At 34.6% G+C, this 19,925-nt stretch overlaps 1 protein-coding gene across 2 annotated transcripts; it reads right to left on the bottom strand.

Moving 5' to 3' along the window:
- Window positions 1-40: 40 nt before the first annotated feature.
- LOC126674056 (11-beta-hydroxysteroid dehydrogenase-like 4A) lies at window positions 41-8,470 on the bottom strand. 2 transcript variants are annotated; one of them, XM_050368428.2, is made up of 6 exons: window positions 8,035-8,470; window positions 7,761-7,953; window positions 1,316-1,359; window positions 1,041-1,172; window positions 606-734; window positions 41-519 (listed from the first exon to the last, which is right to left on the bottom strand). In XM_050368428.2, exons 1-6 carry the CDS (start codon window positions 8,227-8,229, stop codon window positions 316-318), a joined length of 897 nt encoding a protein of 298 aa, XP_050224385.1. In that variant the 5' UTR covers window positions 8,230-8,470; the 3' UTR covers window positions 41-315. The 2 variants fall into 2 exon arrangements, with proteins under 2 accessions (XP_050224385.1, XP_050224384.1); XM_050368427.2 differs by having other exon boundaries at window positions 1,274-1,359; window positions 8,035-8,468.
- Between the last annotated feature and the right edge of the window lie 11,455 nt (window positions 8,471-19,925).

Below are 19,925 nucleotides of genomic sequence, written 5' to 3'. Positions count from 1 at the left end.
AAATAAAAAAAAAATACTATTTTTTTTGAAAGATACTATAAAAAAGAATGAGAGGCGAGAAAACTGCTGATAATTAACGAAGATAAACATATTAAATATGAAAAATAGCAACTAGATAATTGGTGTCTTGACTGGTTACTTATCCTGCACTGCACTCTCACTATTAAGATGAAGAATAAATATTCAATGCAATAAAGTATTTGCACTATTATGAAAAAAAATTAAATATTTTAAAGTATACAACCATTTTATTAGTGTTTTTGCATTTGTGGTGTAAAATGTGAGTTGACCATTTGAAGATCCTGAATGCAGCTTCTATGCATCCTTGTTAAAGCCTTGAGTATATTTAAATCTCCACCGTAACAACCGCTCTAACAATTCTGGGTAAAGTGTTTTAATCCAGAAATACAATTTGTTGTCTAACGGCACTGTCAAGTATAAGTCACCTCGACAAACACCCTCCACAACTTTCTTAGCACATACTTCCGTTGACTCAATTGGAAAAGATTCTGCTCCAAACTGATAAATACATACCACAAGCCAAATCAAATTAATTAAAGAACATAGTCTCTAATCAATAGTTTCGACTATTATTTTTTAATTACCTCTGCTATAACTTGAGGTGCTACAATTTCCGAGTGAGTCAGCCCAGGAATCGCTATTGTTATTCCAATATCCGAACCGCACTCAACCCTTAAAGTCTCGTAAAAACTTACCAGCGCCGCCTTGCTTGCCTGAAAACCATTTGCAGATGAACTCATAAATTTAACAGACAAAATATGGAGCTGAAATAAAAGCAACGAAGGTTTATTTTGTCTCCTGAATTTGGCACAAAAGATCATACGGCCAAGTTTTACAGATTTGAAAAAAAAACTGTGAACTTAATAGTTTGATTCGTTTTATCCGTTCAGATGAAGTGCTAATAAATGATTGGAGTATTTATACTGATGTGCCCAAAAATTATTGGATACTTTTGTGCCAAATTCATAGGGTAAAATGGACATTGTTGGAAAGAAAAAGCATGGAGGTAAGATTTATACATTGTAGGAGCTAAGTTGTGGAATTGGCTGGTAAGCAAAAATTGATGCAATGCCCAGTATTTTTCCTTTGCTTTTCTTGAGATATGGTATAGCATAGTGGGTGCAATGTACTGAGCCAAAGAAATTTGTGTCCTGCAAAAAGAAATCTAAACATCAGGTCTTGCTAGCAATTTTCTCCAATTGGGGATTGAATTGTACATTTTTTATATCAGTAGTATTTATATTTATAGTACCATAATAGAATTAGAATTAGAGACGTAGTTAATATCTCCCACCATTGAACTTCGAGAAATCCCAGCATTATTAACCAAATGATCCACTGTTGAAAAAAAAAATTCAGAGTGCAAATTGCGATGAATTAGAAATACTTGAAATAGACGCGATATTTTCGGAACTGGCTCAAAAATTATTTAAAATCAACACCATGTTGATCGAATTGAGTTTGAATTCGAGCTACTCAAAACTATCGAATCGAGTTTGAATGTTGATCCGGACCAACAGACTCACGAATATAATTGAATTCTAATTAATTAATTTTTTTATAATATTTAATATTTTTATGCTTTTTTTTTGAATGGAAAATGATTTCAATAAATCAAATCGGAAGCAGTTACAGATGCGAGAAACTCACGAAAGTGACAAAACCACTCCTGATGACCTGAAATGGAACGGGCATTTTGCGCTAAAGCGTGCGCAGCCTGATTCGCAGATCGCCTCACAAAAATAAAAACAATATTATGAAACTGCTTAGCTAATTCCGTACAATCTTCTATGAGCAAATCGGGCTCGACCAAAGCTGGATTCCGAATCTCTAAAACAACATCAAGAGCGTCAGATTCGATAATCAAATTATCTCGGCCTTTCAACCAACTCAAAGCTTCTCTAATACCCATTAATTCTGCTATGCGAGCAGTAAAAGAACCTGGCCAAGTGATTTGCCGAGCTTGGACTAACATCCCTTGAGAGTCCCTAACTACAATCCCCACACCGGTTTTCTGCCTGCCGGTGAAGATAGCTGCATCGACATTCACCTTTAACCATCCTTGAGCAGGAACACTCCAATTAACATGACCGTCTTCCCTACCCACAGGAGCATAACGAAGCTGGACCACCGGAGATCTAGCTGCTTGCCAAGAGGACAACTGGAACGCCGAAGCTGCAGCGAGGGAGCTGGCTGAACCAGCAACTTTATTCCAGATGATGTTGTTCCTGTTTAACCAGATATTCCAGCAGGTATAGGCTGCCAAATCCCTCTCATCAGCTTTAAGAAACTCCAACCAATCTGAACACCAATCTCGGAACTCACACGACTGCCCAGAAAGCTGAGACAAACCAGCAAACCCCCAACAATCAGCTGCAAAATGGCAGTTGCTGAATAAGTGAGGGAGAGACTCATGAGACGAATTGCAGACGTTACACATCGAGTTTATAAAAACTCTTCTGCTAGCGAGCGCATCAGCGGTGGGGAGGTATCCTGAACAAGCACGCCATATGAAGTTCCTAATATGCAGAGGAACACGTAATTTCCAGATTCTATCCCATAACCCAGGAGCGATGTCAGAAATATCACCTTGGATAGCACGGTAGAAGCTTTTCACGGTGAAATTGCCTTTGGCTTCTAAGTTCCACCACCAGCGATCTTCGACATCCCTATTGCTAATAGGAACGCTCATAATACGATCCACATCCCGTTGATCAAAAATATCCCGGAGCAATCCCTCATCCCACGATGTGCCATCTACGACCATAAGCTGAGCAACACTGGCTTTTGCCAAATTGGGCTGCATCGGAGAATGGAGATAACCAAGCTCTTTGTCAATAAGCCATGGTATATTCCAGATGGGGGTGCTTTTCCCATTACCAATACGCCTCCTAATGCCAATTCTTAATCCTTCTTGAGCTTCGAAGATACTTCGCCAAACATAGCTCGGGTTAGAGCCAAGTTTTGCGTCCAAAAAAGAGCAATTCGGGAAGTATTTCGCTTTAAAGACCTTCGACATAAGATTATTCTCCATGCTAACCATACGCCATGCTTGTTTAGCTAACATGGAGATGTTGAACTCTCGAACCTTCTTGAAACCCATGCCGCCAAAATGTTTCGGAATACATAACTTGTCCCACCTTGCCCAGTTAATACCCTTTTAGTGACTTGATCACGTCCCCACCAGAAGGAATTCATCATCCGTTCAAGCTCATCACAAAGTCTTAACGGGATAAGAAAGACGTTCATGATGTAATTAGGCATGGATTGAGCGACAGTCTTGATGAGCACCTCTTTACCGCCTCTCGATAGGAATTTAGAGTTCCAATTTTTTATCTTATTCCAAACCCGCTCCTTAATAAAACCAAAGATTTGACATTTTTTGCGGCCAACCAGAGAGGGCGGCCCTAAATAATTGCCAAGATCAGCCGCAGTAGAAACATTCAGAGTAGAGCAAACCGATGCTTGAGTGGTGGCCGTCACATTGCTACTAAATAAAATGTTCGACTTCTGGAAATTAATCTTTTGCCCAGAAAACAGCTCATAGCGATCCAAGACTTCCTTGACTGCGTCCTCCTCTGAAATTCTGAAAAAGAGGAAACAATCGTCTGCAAAAAATAAGTGACTAATAGGGGGAGCACCACGGCACACCTCTACTCCATGAATACGACCCGCTCTCTCCATTTGAGAAAGCATCAAACTGAGACCTTCTGCGCATATGATAAACAAGTATGGCGATAGTGGATCGCCTTGTCTGAGGCCACGGCTAGGAACGATGGGATCCATATTGCAGCAATCCCCAATGCTAGTATATTGCACCGAAGAAATGCAATGCATAATCAAACTAACCCATCGGCTATTGAACCCAAGCCTTAACATCATGGTTTCGATAAAGTTCCATCTAACTCTGTCAAACGCTTTACTCATGTCGATCTTCAAGGCAGCCGTACCATTTTTCCCTCGCCGCTTTTGCTTCAGATAGTGACCAATTTCGAAAGCAATAAGAAAGTTGTCTGTGATAAGTCTATGCTCGACAAAAGCACTTTGGTTCTCCGAGATAATAAGCGGCATAAGCTTCTTCATTCGGTTGGCCATGACTTTCGAAATAATTTTGTAAATTACGTTGCAAAGTGAGATTGGTCTCAGATCAGTAATAAACTCAGGGACTTTCTTCTTCGGAATAAGGATTATAGCTGTGTTGTTCAACCCGTCACTAAGCTGACCACTTGCAAAAAAAGCTCGGCAGGCTTTAACCACGTCCACTCCCACCACATTCCAGAAATTCTTGTAAAAAGAAGGATTAAACCCATCGGGACCCGGAGACTTGTCGTTGTGCATACTAAAAGCGGCGTTTTTTACTTCTATAGACGAGACCGGGCTGTTAAGCAAATCATTGTGAATCTCTTCCAAACAGGGATCGACCTCCAAGAAATCAGTAGGGTAATTGCTAGAATCTGAGAAAAGGTCCAAGAAATACCTTTTAGTAATATTGTTGATGTCCTCCTTTGAATTCTGCCAAATACCAAATTCGTCACGCAGACGCAGAACTCTATTTGTTTTTTGACGAGCAGAAACAGTGTTGTGGAAGAAGCGAGTGTTGGCATCGCCTTCGGCAAGCCAGTGGCATTTTGCTCGTTGTTTCCAATAGACTTCTTCTTCGAGAAGCAAGTCCTGGAACTTCTTGGCAAGAGAGTTATAGTTGTTCATACCTGTTGTGTCTCTGCGGGACTGAAGAGAAGCCAACTGCTTCCTCATGTTATCGAGTCTCTTCTTGTACTTGGGACTGGATCTGTTGTCCTAGGTTTGCAAAGCTTCTTTAGTCGCGCTAAGCTTGCTAGTTAAATCAGCCTCATGATTTTCCTGCCAGCAATTCTCAACAACCGAATTACAACCCTTCTTAATCACCCAAACATTATTGAATCGAAAATTTTTCCTGCGCTCATTAGGAATGGAAGACACAGTATTCAGAAAAATTGGGAGATGATCAGACGTAGAAGTCTCAAGATTAAGAATAGTAGTGTTTGGGAAAATATCCATCCAATCACTATTACATAGAGCTCTGTCTAAACGCTCTTCAACTTTGCTAAGCGAGTCACGCCCACGACTCCAAGTATACTTATAACCCATAGCGCCAATATCAATTAAACCACTGTCTACAACAGCGTTGCGAAACCCATCAAGGAGCCATGACGGTTGAGCTGGACCACCTCTCTTTTCCTCTTGGAGAAGAATGTCATTAAAGTCGCCAAGGACACACCAAGGTAAGTTGCTCGCCTGGCTTAAATTAGTAAGCAAATCCCAGGATTCCCGCCTCCGACCTCTATCCGCAATGCCATAAAAACCAGTAATGCGCCACATTTTACCCTCACCATCTTTAACAGTGGCATCAATATAGTTAGAACAAGATTGAATAATATCAACATCAAACGAGTTCTTCCACATTAAAGCCAAACCACCCTTATGCCCCACATTATCCACACAACAAAGGCCATCATAACCAAGAGCAGTTTTGATAGCAAACATACGAGCTAAAGAAATAAAAGTTTCACACAAAAACAAAAAAGAAGGATTTTTATTCTTGACCAAATTTCTAAGGAATCTGATTGCGCGTTGGTTGGCCAGACCACGGCAATTCCAAGCAATACAACTCATATTTGAGGGCGGCCCTGACTTTCAAGGCCCGCCGGACTGTTACAAAATGGGTCAATTATCATGTCTTCTGAATGAAAACTTGGCCCAGTATCAGAATTATGCTTGTGGCACACCACGCTGGATCTTTTACGTTTTGGGTCCACTGTCACTTCATCCACAGCTTCATTAGGGGAATAACTAGAATCTGTTATTGCCAAGAATCCCGGAGATTTCCTGAAATCAGCAGCTGGATATCCTTGCCTTCCCTCAATTCCTTCCTTATCCCTCCCTTTCTTATTTTGAAATTCAAAAAGAGTAGTAGATTTGGTAATATGCAGATTATGCTCCATCTTAGGCAATCCACATCAGCATCATCACCAAGCTTCGAAACCCTAGAGGGGCTGGATGAGCGTAGCCATCTGTCATTAGGAGGGGCAACAGATTTCTTCAGGTTATACCTCAAGGCAGGACCATACGGTAGCAGTTCCTTGGGAATAGGGTTTAAGAAATATTTAGCACAAAATTTTTCTGAATGCCCTAAAATTCCGCAGTAAAAACAGAACATAGGTAAACGCTCATATTGAAAATTAATCCAATTCCAAGCATTGAGGCTCCTCGTCATTTTCATCTTCCTTTTCACCGGTTTGCGGACATCTAAACGGACTCTTATACGCATCGAACTACCATTACCCATGCTTGTGATTCTGTTATCGTGACAGATAAAAGAACCTATAAAATTTCCAACATCCTCACCAAGTTTTGTTGTCAAGAAACCTAGTGGAATATCCAAGATATGGACCCATAAGTCGGCCTCCCATAGTTTCACTTCCCCGGGCAATTCTCCAACAACTAACTGCTTGCATAAGAACAGATGAAATTCGAACGTCCAGGGGCCGTCATCAATAACTCTTCTCATGTCACGTTCGTGAAAGAATTGAAACATGAACAAATTTGGAGCAACTTCAGTGATACAGACACCCATCACCGGCTTCCAAATAGGGGGAAGAACCCTCTTAACTGCGAGGCAGTTCACAGATTTGTCTGTCAAGAAACGGCCAATCAAACACCAGCGAAACTTCTCGTCTCTCTCATCCCCTTGCTCCTCAGTTGAGAAATCTAAACCCAGCTCCTCTTCTTCTTCTAGGATAGCCAGATCATCCTTCATGTTGCCAACGTCGTTTGGAGTCTCCATAGTCAGAACGAGAAAAGATTATTATGAAAAGGAAGGTTTTGTATGAAGGGGATAAAATGATTGGGTGTATAAATAGCCAAGATAGTGGGGAGCAGATCTCTGAGATAGTAGGAAAAGAAACCCTAAGTCAATGACAGTGACGGCGCAGAAAGTAGAACCTTGTCGCTATGCACAAGACAGAGAACTTGCCATTTCGCAAGACTTTAGCTTTAAACTTCGGTAAAATATTTTTATGCTTAATCATCCAAAAATTACCCACATTTATAATTTTTTTCGTTTGTATCTCAGGCTTTTATAATTGCCAGTTTTACCTATTTTTAATTTTCAGATATAATTGTACCGGTTTTTTTTTTAGAATTGGATTTTTTTTTACCTGAAAAAGATTCATATATACCATTTATATTTAACATATAGTCTCAAATTTTAGTGCTTTTTAAAATATTAAACGCTTATTTAGAGTACGGTTTATATATAAAAAAATTTGAAACTTTTCATAACAAGAACACGTCAATTTGAAAAAATAGATACAAATATACAATTTAAACTTCAAATTAGAAAAAGAATTACAATTGATGATTTTGAAAGTTTGAAATATAAATCCCAATAATAAAAAGAGTATGGTATTTTTAGATAATTAGAACAAGTTTATACTAAGCGAGTAGAGTTGTGTAGAACTTGTTCAAGTCGAGTTTTAAGATTTAATCACCGATTTCTAACTTGATTGTATTCCAACTAACTCTGTATTTTGACCAACTCAACTCGATTCCTCAGGCAATTCCAAAGTTTCGTGGAGCATGAATCTTATAGAAAATACCAACAAATTTTGTTAAGATGTGACCAAGTGACTTTGTGTTCCGCACAAATTTGAAATCAGAATTCAATGATCTAAAGTAACATCCATTTATGATGATCTTACCTTGGCCAAAATGGTTCACAGCCTCATCGATAAATCTCTTGCAGTCTTCAACCTTCGAAACGTCGATACATACGACAATAACATCAGGAGATCCAAGTTTCTGAGCTCTCGTCGCAACTTCTTGAAGACGGTCCACTCTTCTTGCAGCAAGACCTAAACGCGCCCCTCTCTTCGCATACTCATAAGCCAGGTGCTTGATTTACACCAACAAAATTCATTACAATTGTTCAAAATTGGTTGTATGAAAAAAATTATTTTATGAATATAATGATACCTCTCCGATTCCTGAAGAAGCTCCGGTGATTAGTACAACTTTTCCAGCAACATTTTCGGGGAAAAGAGTTCCTCTAGTATGACTAAGTAGTTTGAAAAGAAGATTTAGAGGTAAGAAGAGAATGAGTATAGGTATTGCTAATATAGAAAATGGAGATTTCAGCCACTTCAAAATCGAACCCATAGTATCATCCATTTCTCTGTCTAAAACAAAGATTTGTGTTTCTTTTCTACTCTTTCTTAGCAAATCTATTCTATGAACTTGCTCAATTAATCAAGGTTTTATTGACCAAAATGTACACCAGTGTCTTATTATATAATGAAAAAATAAATTTCCGGAATTTAATAATTGCCTTTAGGGATGGCAATGGGGCAGAGATTTTCCGATCTCCATGGGAATCCACCCCTAATGGGACGGGGAATGCCCGCCAATTATCCTATGGGCACAGGGATGAGAAAAGATCATTCCCCATCCACATGAATGGGGACGGGACGGGGAGTGTAGTCTCCACCCCATGTGGATCCTCATCCCCGTCTCCACCGGGACCCGGTCTATTTATATATAATTCATATTTTTTTAATATATTAATCATAATTTTTAATAATTTATTTTAATTTTTATTTTTTGCAAAAAAATTGATCTTCATATAAAATATTATTGATCTTAAATAGTTCATATTTTTCTAAATATTTCATAAAAATAATAAAATTATTTAAATATTTATATTTAAATTTTACGGGAATGTGGAATTTCCATGGAAATGAAAAATCTACGGAGATAAGAAGTTCACGGAGTTGAAGATGAAAATGAATTAATCTCATCAATTAAATGGGGACAGACAGGCCCAGCCTTAGACATAGGTCACTAAGGCCTATGCCTTGGACCTCAACTCTTAAAGGACCCCAATTTAGACGGGGTCCCTTAAAATTTATATATTACATATAATATTATTATATATATATTGGATTTTTAGTCATAACAGTTGGAGATTTTATTTCAAAAATAAATTTAATAACTTAATAATTTGGGTCCATTTTTATATACGATCTTTTAAAAAATAAGAATAGTAAACTATTTAGGCTTAATTGCATAAAAAATCACCAACTTTCGCGTATTTTTGGTATTTAACATAATCTTTTTTTTTTGGCATAAAAAATCACCAATTTTCATTTTTTGGCATATTTGTCCACAGGATGTGAAACGGCGCCGTTTTGAATGTAAAACGGCGCCGTTCTACGCTTAATTTTTCAAAGGAAACGGTATGTGGACGAATATGCCAAAAAATAAAAGTTGATGATTTTTTATGCCAAGAAAAAAAAAGATTATGTTAAATACCAAAAACACGCGAAAGTTGGTGATTTTTGGTGTAATTAAGCCAACTATTTAAGATATAAGTTATCATTGGACATTTTAGAAACTAGTTTCGCATTACGTGCTATGCACGTGACTCATAACGTAACTCGTCAATGTACATATTAGTAAATTTATTATAATTATATCAATTTTTTATTTATAATTAATATTAAATTAGTTAAGAATTTTTATAAAAATAAATATAATATGTTCGGTTATTAAAAAAATTTCTATACTAAATTTATTCTTCTTTTGGTTTTATAATAACCATAATTAAATAATTAACTTAATTTTATTAATAATATCTTTAAAATTAATAAGATAGAGATTTAAAAATATTGACCAAATACAGTATTTTAATTTGTAGTTCAATCAAACTAAAAGATAGAAATTCCTACTAATTTGAAGACAATTTAGTTATTTTTTACACATTAAAAACTAAATTGGAGATAATTTAGCTACCTATTCTAATTAGGATTTTAATTATAATAGTGATTAATTAAATAAGTAATTAGTTAATGACAATAAAACCTTTATTTAGTAATAAACTGAAAAGGATTATTCAGTAAATTTGCTTCCCCCCCATTCGTCAATATACATATTAGTAAATTTATTATAATTATATCAATTTTTTATTTATAATTAATATTAAATTAGTTAAGAATTTTTGTAAAAATAAATATAATATGTTCGGTTATTAAATTTTTTTTCATACTGAATTTATTCTTCTTTTGGTTTTATAATAACCATAATTAAATAATTAACTCAATTATATTAATAATATCTTTAAAATTAATAAGATAGAAATTTAAAAATATTGACCAAATACAGTATTTTAATTTTGTAGTTCAATCAAATTAAAAAATAGGTATTCCTACTAATTTGAAGACAATTTAGTTATTTTTTACATATTAAAACTAAATTGAAGATAATTTAGCTACCTATTCTAATTAGGATTTTAATTACAATAGTGATTAATTAAATAAGTAATTAGTTAATGACTATAAAACCATTATTTAGTAATAAACTGAAAATGATTATTCAGTAAATTTGTCTGTCCCCCCCTCCAAATCCGTGCTTTTATATATAGTATAGATAAGTGTTAATTTTTATTTTAAAAAAATTAATTAGTTATATTTTTAGTGATGGAGTCTGCCTTCTGAACTGGTGAATGAAACCTGCAAAACAGGGTAGAAGCTAATCAGACGGTGGTGGTCCGATTAACTCTTCGATGCTAAAGTCAGTTTAGAGCTTTGAGCAACGTTTTGATTATATGAATGTAATTGTGATTCTAGACATACCTCATGCTGCTTTTATAGTAGATGAATGTATACCTTGTAGAGTCATAGTAGGTAAGTGAATCCTACTTTGTAGGGATCGAGCTACTTTGTAGGGATTCACCTGATTTAGTGTGATCTACCTTATTTAGACATAAGTCCTATTTAGGAACGTCTTCCTAAATAGTCTCGTCTTCCTAAGATAGAGCTTATCTTTCCATGTTGGAGACTGTGTCCAAATGGAAAGATACTTCGAGATATTATAGTAGATCATGGCGATCTATCCGAATCCCGGATTAACGCGCTTTGTGCGGATCCTAAGGGATTCGGTCTTCATTGATGTATCGGCGGATCTCAAGAGATTCGGCGGCCTGCCTCATATATTCTGGTCTTCATCGAGAGTCCGGTATCACCTGAGAATGGATCTCCTGTGACTCGGCTCTATTGTAATTATTGTAGGATTCGGTATCCATTATTTAGAATTAGTGTGTTGAATGCTAGTTATTGATAACTTATATATTTTAATAGTATATGACTAATCTCTTTTTATTCATTTATTTAATAAAATATATATTTTTAGAAAAAAAATGTTCTTTTAATTTTATAAAAAGAAACATTTTATAAAAAATGTATTAAAAATTTACAAAAATTCTAGTAACGATCTAATAAAAATCTAATATTATAATTGAAAACATATTTTTTAAGAAATAAGAGTGAATATTTTATGAAAAAAATAAAGCGGATATATTTTTAGAAAATGCTAAAAATATCGCCTAGGGCCTCATTTTATCTGAGGCCGGCCCTGGAAATAGAAATGGAGATTTTCCATAAAAATAGGGATGAGAATAGGGATAGCTTCCCCATTCCCACCCGCCCCATTTCCGAACGCACCCGTCCCATTGCCCTTCCTAATTGAATTTGCATATAATTGAAGAACAAAATAAAACGTATGAATATATCACAAAAAGATTAGGGAGGACAACGATTGACCACAACTTTTTGTCTGCATGCAGGCATAAGCGTGAGTAGTTAAACTTACGCATACAAAAATAATGCTAAATTACAAACGTGAGTATGTATAATTTTATTAATTATATATTTTTTCCTTTCCGTCTAAGAATTAAATATCTTACTGTTACATACTTATATGTTTAATTTAAAATGTCTACATTAGTACCTTTTTAATAGAGTAGTGGAATATGTAGTAATTATTGTCCTCTTAATTTACGTGCAATATACATATATTTCTTTTTAAACATGACAAAAAAATATAATATATTAAAATGATATGGATCAGTTACATCCAAAAATAATTTATATTGAATATATATTTTTTAAAAAACATTTTAATAGAATTAGTTAAGCTCTTCACGGGTATGATTAGTAAGGGCGAGTAAGTAATTTAAAAAATAAATATTCTTATTTTTAATCATAATAAATATTTCATTAATAAATATAGATCTTGATCCCAACCTATATAAATAATACAATTAAAAATAAACACAAGAACCTTAGTTAAATAAAAAAAATATATTAATATTTTTAATATGGCGCTAACAAATCTCTTTAAATATGTAATTCGACGGTATGTTAGCTCCATTAAATAATTATTTTAAATGATAAACTGAATTTTTAGTTTTTGAATAATTTTGATTGAAACAATGTTAAAAATAAATTTTCTTTATTAAAAATAATTCAGAGCCATGTTCCCATCAATATAACCATGAGTGAGTACAATAGTAAAACCATCATTGAAAATCTGTTTGGTTCAGCTGTTGGCTGATAGCTGATAGTTGATATATCATATGTTTGGTGAGATTTGATTAGTTGTTGCTGTTTATATATAAAATGACCGTAAATGGTATAATTTTTATTTTTATTTATTAAACTATAAATAAATTATATTACAAAATATTTAATAAAAATATTAATAATTATTTTTTTACAAAAAGCAATATTTAGTTTAAATTTATTTAGATATTATTTTGATAAATTTATATTTTTTTAAAATATTAAATTATAATTGTTTTAATATAAATAAAATAATTTTATAAAATTTATAGACGATTAGAGTATTTAAAAATAATTTAAATAATTTTATATATTAAAAAATAATATATTCTAATAAAGGTATTAAGTAAATAAAAATATTTAAACAGCTATCCACTGTTGGCAAAAAAATTCAATTTTAGAGTTTTTCAAACAACAGTTGTTGGAGGTTCAAAAAGCTTCAAAAAGCTCTTAAAAGAATCTCACCAAACGCTTTATTAGAGCTTTTTGAAAAGTAAAAGCTAAAAGCTCCACCGAAAAGTTGAACCAAACAACCCCTGAATATAACAAAGTGTGAGTAGCGGCCGGTGGGATGAGACTCATACTGAAATTGTTAGCGACTACGGCACTGTCATTAGTTAAAATTCACGAAAATTAACGCGAGAGTATGACGTCGCCGCCAGTGAGACTGAGATATCTTTTCTAATTCGGACAGTTGCTAGATTACATCATGGGTTGCTAGTAATCGTATCAACCATAGATTGACGTTCAAATACTGGCCTTTCCATAAACTGTGTATAAACTTAATGATTTCATATCGCCCTAGGCTATTGTCTAAACTCAAAAGTCGATTTTATTACTTTATACTTAAATGTCTATGTGAGAATTGATTTTATAATTTATCATCTTAAGTGATAACGTAGCACATCTAATAGGGGCGAAGCAACCTCGCCAAGACGAACATCGCTAAGTCAAGCATTTCACCGACCTGTTGTCGGCTGCCGACCATCTCAAAAACAAGAAACCACGCGACCAGGGGGGTCACCGGATCGATGAACACGCGAGCATCATTCGAGATGCGTACCTGTCCGAGCTCCGAGACGAGAGACATGTAAAGCTCGACGTAGACAATCCGAGCTTCGAGATATACCCAGGGACCAGAAACATATAAGTAGGTAACTAAACAATCCGGGCTCCAGATCTTAACCGATCTCCGAGGTCTGGCCCACGAACACACTCACGTGTACCAGATATTGGGACCACAGAAGATCCTTTGACAGGTGCGTGAGGAATGTTCCTCCACCTGACACACCTAACAACCTGCGCCCCGTATGGAAACGCCCTCCACATAGGCATAACCGTATTCCGGGACCACACGAGTCACAACCTGCCAGCAAGGCAGGTTTGTCCTTAAACCCTAACTATAAATATAGGATTTAAGGGCAAACCCTAGGTAACTTCTTTTTCCTCTCAACTCTGAATACTCTTTTCTCTTCTTCTTCTTTCTCTACCTCAAAACCTTACTTGAGTGTCGGAGCGAACGTCCGGTGACCCCCACCGGAGTTCCTTCTGACCTCTGTCTGCTTGTTATGTGCAGGTTGATAAAGTTCGGATCCATTTTGGTGATTTATCATAAAGTAACCTATAAATCTCTAATTATATTTTAATTAGAATTAATGATTTTAGACGGATTAATTTAATTAAGTGTTAAATTAGCTAATATAAAAAATAAAACTAATTAACCAAATAAATTAATGGCGATCATGCGATCGAAATGCAATTTTACTATTAAAAGTTATAAATTACAATACACACACACACACACACACACACACACACACACACACACATACACACACACACACATATATATATATATATATATATATATATATATATATATATATATATATATATATATATATATATATATATATATATATATATATATATATATATATATATATATATATATATATATATATATATATATTAAAAAATTAAAAAAAATCTTTTTTTAAAAGGGACTATAAAAAAAATATATCATGAACAATTCGAATCTCAACTCTATATTATTTTTATACCATGTTAGTACAGTTACATTTAATTAAATTAATAAATTTAATATTTAACGAGGTTAGTTTTAATAAAATTATCATCGTGAATAAATTATATTGTATCCACTATTATATTTTAATTATATTTTAATTTTTTATAATTAATTAATTTTAGTAAAATAATTATCAAAGAATTGAATCCGAATATATTCCTAGTCTAAATTAATTATTTAAACAATGTTTTTCTAAGTATCCGTTATTTTATTACATAGAATAATAAATAACCTTAAAATAAATAAGAAAAGAAATAAATAATAATAAAAAGGAAAATTACCTTCTATATCTCATTTTTTATAACTTTTGCAAAAAAAAAAAAATTTCTCTAATCTAGCAATTAGTTACTAATTTATTAATAAATTATATAAAAAATACTATTATAATTTTTTTTAAAAATAAGGTATTAAAAAAATCCTAATTAAAAAGATAAAAGTATTTGGGAGTTGAGCTGCCCAACTCACCAGCTCGCATGTGCAATTTGCAATTGTAATTGCGACTAAAGGAATAAACAGATAGCTTACGCAGCTGGGATCTAATTTTGCAATAAAGATTTTGTTTTACCCCCTCAACTTGCACAAAATAGCAATTACGGACAAGTTCATGATTTTGGACAAAACATCCACAAGCTCATTTTACACGTTAGATGAGTGGCAAAACGAGTTAAACATATTTTGAAAGTGTTTTTGTCCAAATTAAATGTCAATTATAAAAATATTTTTGTTAAAAACCATAATGGTTAGCCTTATTTGATTTCTCGTTCGAAGTTCAATGCACAAAATGAATTTTTATTATCTAATCTTATGCAGAATGCATTAAAAACTGAACTGCTACGGACGACACTATCAACATAGATAATTGCAAGGATTGCGTTGGTGATGGCACAACAATGTTCACAATGTTTTCAGAAATGATGCCGGCTACTGTAAAAGCGACAAAGAACATGACGGGCGTGCCGTGTTAGTTGCTGGTGGTGGTTTCTAAATTAGCATTATAAAATACAAAAGTCCAATAAATTTCTAGATTATACTGAATAAGATAAAATTAAATCACTATAACTCCATAATTATTATAAAAATGTAAAAGACAATAAAAAAAGGCAAAAGATTTCGAGAACCACTGACCTTTAAACTTTGTTTAATAGATCACTGTTCACCATTCTTACAGATAGGTTGTATGTAAAAGGTAAAAGGCTCACTTTAACCCTTAAAGTTGGAGCGAAAGAATTAATAAGACCCTAAGGTCGAAGGTTGCTCATTTTGCCCCCTAACATTGTCCAAATTGGCTCAGATCGCACCACCATTAGTTTCTTTCGTCTACCGATGACATGGATGTTAGGGAAAAATTTCAAAAACATCTTTAATGTTTAAAATATTTATCAATTTTATATTTATGATTTATTTTAACTACTTTCACCCTCTTTTTCATTTAAATATATATAATTAAATAGTATTTAACATTAAAACATTTATTAAAACAATCGAAACTCAATTGAACACCTCTAAACATAATTAAACGCTTTAAAAAATCTAATTCACCCACCCACCGGATACCACCTTTATATCTTTTGACAAAAAATATTCCAATCAAAAATCAAATGAAAAAATAAAAAAAATAAATCAACAAAAAAAATAATATTTTATATTTTTTTTAATTCCGAAAACACAACACATATCGGCCCACCGGAGCTCTTTTTTTAGACTGGGTCTGCTCTTAAAAAAGAGCAGAACCACGGTGGTGGGTCTGCTCTCTTGGTGAGTCTTGCTCTCTTTTAAGAGCAAACCCACCACACCGTGAGTCTGCTCTCTTTTAAGAGCAAGACCCATCACCGGTGGTGGGTCTGCTAAAAAAAAGCAGACTCACTATAGTGGATCTCCGGAATTTGAAAAATCGATTTTTTATTTTAATTTTTAGAGATTTTTTTTGGCGATCGATTGGTGGTCGTGTCTCCGATTAAAATAAATTTATATCCGTAAAAAATAAATTATTATTTATTTAATTTTTGGATGAATTTTCCGGCGATTGATTTGTTTAATTAGGTTTCGACGTGTTTAGTTGAGTTTCCATTGTTTAATAAATATTTTATTTTTAAATATTATTTAATTATATATATTTAATGAAAAAGAGGATGATAATGATTAAAAAAAGATATAAATATAAAATTAGTATGTATTTTAAATATTAAGAATGTTTTTGAATTTTTTCTATACATGTCACGTCATCATTTAACATAAAAAAACAGACGGTGTTAAAATTTTAGTGTGATATGAGCCAATTTGGACAACGTCAGGGGGTAAAGTGAGCAACCTTCGACCTTATGATCTTATTAATTCTTTCGCTCTAACCTTAAGGAATAAAATGAGCCTTTTGCCTATGTAAAATGAGAGATAATAATTAGTTTTCAATTTAATCTTATTTTTAAAAGTTTGATTAGAGTTTAATTTTATTCAATTATGATGAATAGTTAAAATTTCAACTATGTAGAAATTTATAAATGGAATATAATATTATAATTAACTGAAAGTAATAGGTATATCTAAATTACTTTAGACCCCATAAATCCTTAACACATTATATAGGTACCCTTATATTTTATAATTATAAAATCCCTTTTTAATAAATTACTATTATAAATTAAAATTATTTTAGTTTATTTGATAATTACTAATTTACCATGTTACATAACGTGCCTCGTGTAAAGTAATACTACTAGTACAAAATATCTTATTAAAAGAAGTTTTTTATATTTATTCTTAGCTCCAAGTCAAGAGCTACGTTTTTCTTGGTGTCCACGTACTATGACCAGCTGAACTCCAATTTGCTTGCTTGCCAAGGCTCAACCGGTCCAAATCCAACTCTATAAACAGAAACCCAACGACTCACATTTTTGCTTCATCTTTTTCAGCTACCAAAAAACTGATCTACAATGAAGAGAGAAGGGCGCCAACACGGGATGGTCAGAACGTGCAGAATCTTGCCATCTCCATTTAATCCAAGCCCTCTGTTAAAAGTCACCGACATGCTCTTCTCCACTATTCTAGTACTTTGCATATCTAGAAATCACCATAAAAATATAAAGAAATGTCTAGAAATTAGAAGGCTAGATTAGGAAAAATCTAGAAAAATAAACCACCGACCTAAGTAGCTATAAATAGGGGATGGCATATCATTTGTATGTATGTATGTGAGAATAAGAGTGAAAGAAGTCAATTAGTGGAGTGTGTGTACGTGAGTGGTTTATTGTGCAAGAGTGTATTTAGTGTATGTACTAATTACAATTTAGTACAAACAATAAAAGTTTCTTTCAATTCAGTCCTCCTAAAAATCTAACAAGTGGTATCAGAGCGGGACGATTAGGGACCCGTTTGAGAAAAGGTCGAGCAAGCGATTCGGGATCGTGTTACGTTGAGACGCCGCTAGCACGCAGTCAGGGACCGTGCAGAGTATGGATCAGGGATCAAGCGATTTGGTTAATTGGAGAAAATAATCAAAACAATGGCGGATATTTCAACTTCGGTGAGTACCCTTGAAAAACTTAATGCTAGTAATTATAGCACTTGGAGTACTCGTATGCAATTTTATTTGCTCGGTCAAGATCTCTGGGAGATCGTCGGAGGGAGTGAAACGACACCCCCGACAAGCCAAGATGACCTTAAAAGGTGGAAGGTCAGGGCCGGTAAAGCTCTATATGCTTTATCGATATCGGTGGAGGACGATCTGCTGCAACACGTCAAGGACGCGAAAACGCCCAAAGAGGCGTGGGACACTCTTGCTGGAGTATACACTCGGAAAAATGACGCCAAGCTCCAACAACTCGAGAACGAGTTGTTATCGATGTCACAAAAAGATTTAACAGTGAGTCAATACTTCTCTAAAGTTAAAACTTTATGCCAAGAAATTTCAAAGTTGGATCCAGAAAATAAAATTACGGAAACACGAATGCGGAGAATAATCACTCACGGGCTACGTTCAGAGTTTAATGCTCTTGTGACGGCAACCCGTGGATGGTCAAAGGAACCAACTTTGAATGAGTTAGAAAATGTGTTGGCAAATCAAGAGGAGTTAGACAAACAAATGTCTAAAACCTCAATCAAAGAAGAGGAGAGAGCCCTCTTCAGTAGTAAAAATGGTAAGGATCCACAAAGGGTGAGATCCAACAACGGAGGAAGAACGCCAATGCAAGAAAATTGGCGTAGACAACAAGAAAGAAGGAGCTGGCAACAAGGGGGAGCTCAACGAGAAACCAACAATGATCGACGAGAGGATACAAGTCGACGTAAAAATAATCAATGCTTCGTTTGTGGCAAACGGGGTCATTATGCTCGCGATTGTTGGTATAGGAAAATCGAAGGAAACGTGGCATCCACACACCCACAGGTGGAAACTGAAGAAGAATGGGATTTTCAAGCATCATGTGTCATCGAGGAATTATCCACAGACCGAAAGGAGAACGAGTCTCTGGAAGAAGAGGCATTTACAACAATGAGTGATCATCTAATCAATTATAGTGAAGAGATTCAAGAAGAAAATCCAGTGAAAGATGAGCACCAATTTAAAAGAAATGAGAATACAAAGGAGCCTACAACATTTGATGAAGCAATTCTAGTGAAGAATGGAGACAAGCTATGAAAGAAGAAATAGAAGCCTTAAATAAAAACGAGACTTGGGATTTGGTGCCAAAACCCAAAGATGTGAGGCCGATTTCGTGCAAATGGATTTACAAAGTAAAAAGGCGTCCCGATGGATCAGTTGAGAGGCACAAAGCTCGGTTAGTTGCTCGAGGATTCTCACAAAAGTATGGTTTTGACTATGACGAGACATTCAGTCCAGTAGCAAAGATTACAACAGTTCGTGTGTTGCTAGCCTTAGCTGCTTGCAAGGATTGGAAGCTCTGGCAAATGGATGTAAAGAACGCCTTCTTACATGGAGAGCTCGATCGGGAGATATATATGGAGCAGCCTCAAGGATTTGAAAGCAAGACCCATCAAAATTATGTGTGCAAACTAAAGAAGGCACTTTATGGATTAAAGCAAGTGCCCAGAGCTTGGTATGGAAAAATAGCAGAGTTCCTGATCCAAAATGGTTATATGATGGCACCAGCAGATTCTAGCTTGTTCGTGAGAGTTCAAGATGAAAAGATGGCAATAGTATTGGTCTATGTAGATGATCTCATCATCACGGGAGATGATGTTGCTGCAATAGATCAGGTGAAAGCCAACTTATCGGTACGTTTCCAAATGAAAGCCTTGGGAGAGTTAAACCATTTTCTTGGTCTTGAAGTCGAACGTACGGAGAATGGACTGTTCCTATGTCAACATAAGTACACAAAGGATCTACTAGATAAGTATGGAATGCTCGAGTGCAAGCCTATTACAACACC

This window comes from Mercurialis annua, linkage group LG3 (genome assembly GCF_937616625.2).
Source record: "Mercurialis annua linkage group LG3, ddMerAnnu1.2, whole genome shotgun sequence".
NCBI classification, from domain to species: domain Eukaryota; kingdom Viridiplantae; phylum Streptophyta; class Magnoliopsida; order Malpighiales; family Euphorbiaceae; genus Mercurialis; species Mercurialis annua.
This window is presented reverse-complemented; position numbering and strand designations above follow the sequence as displayed.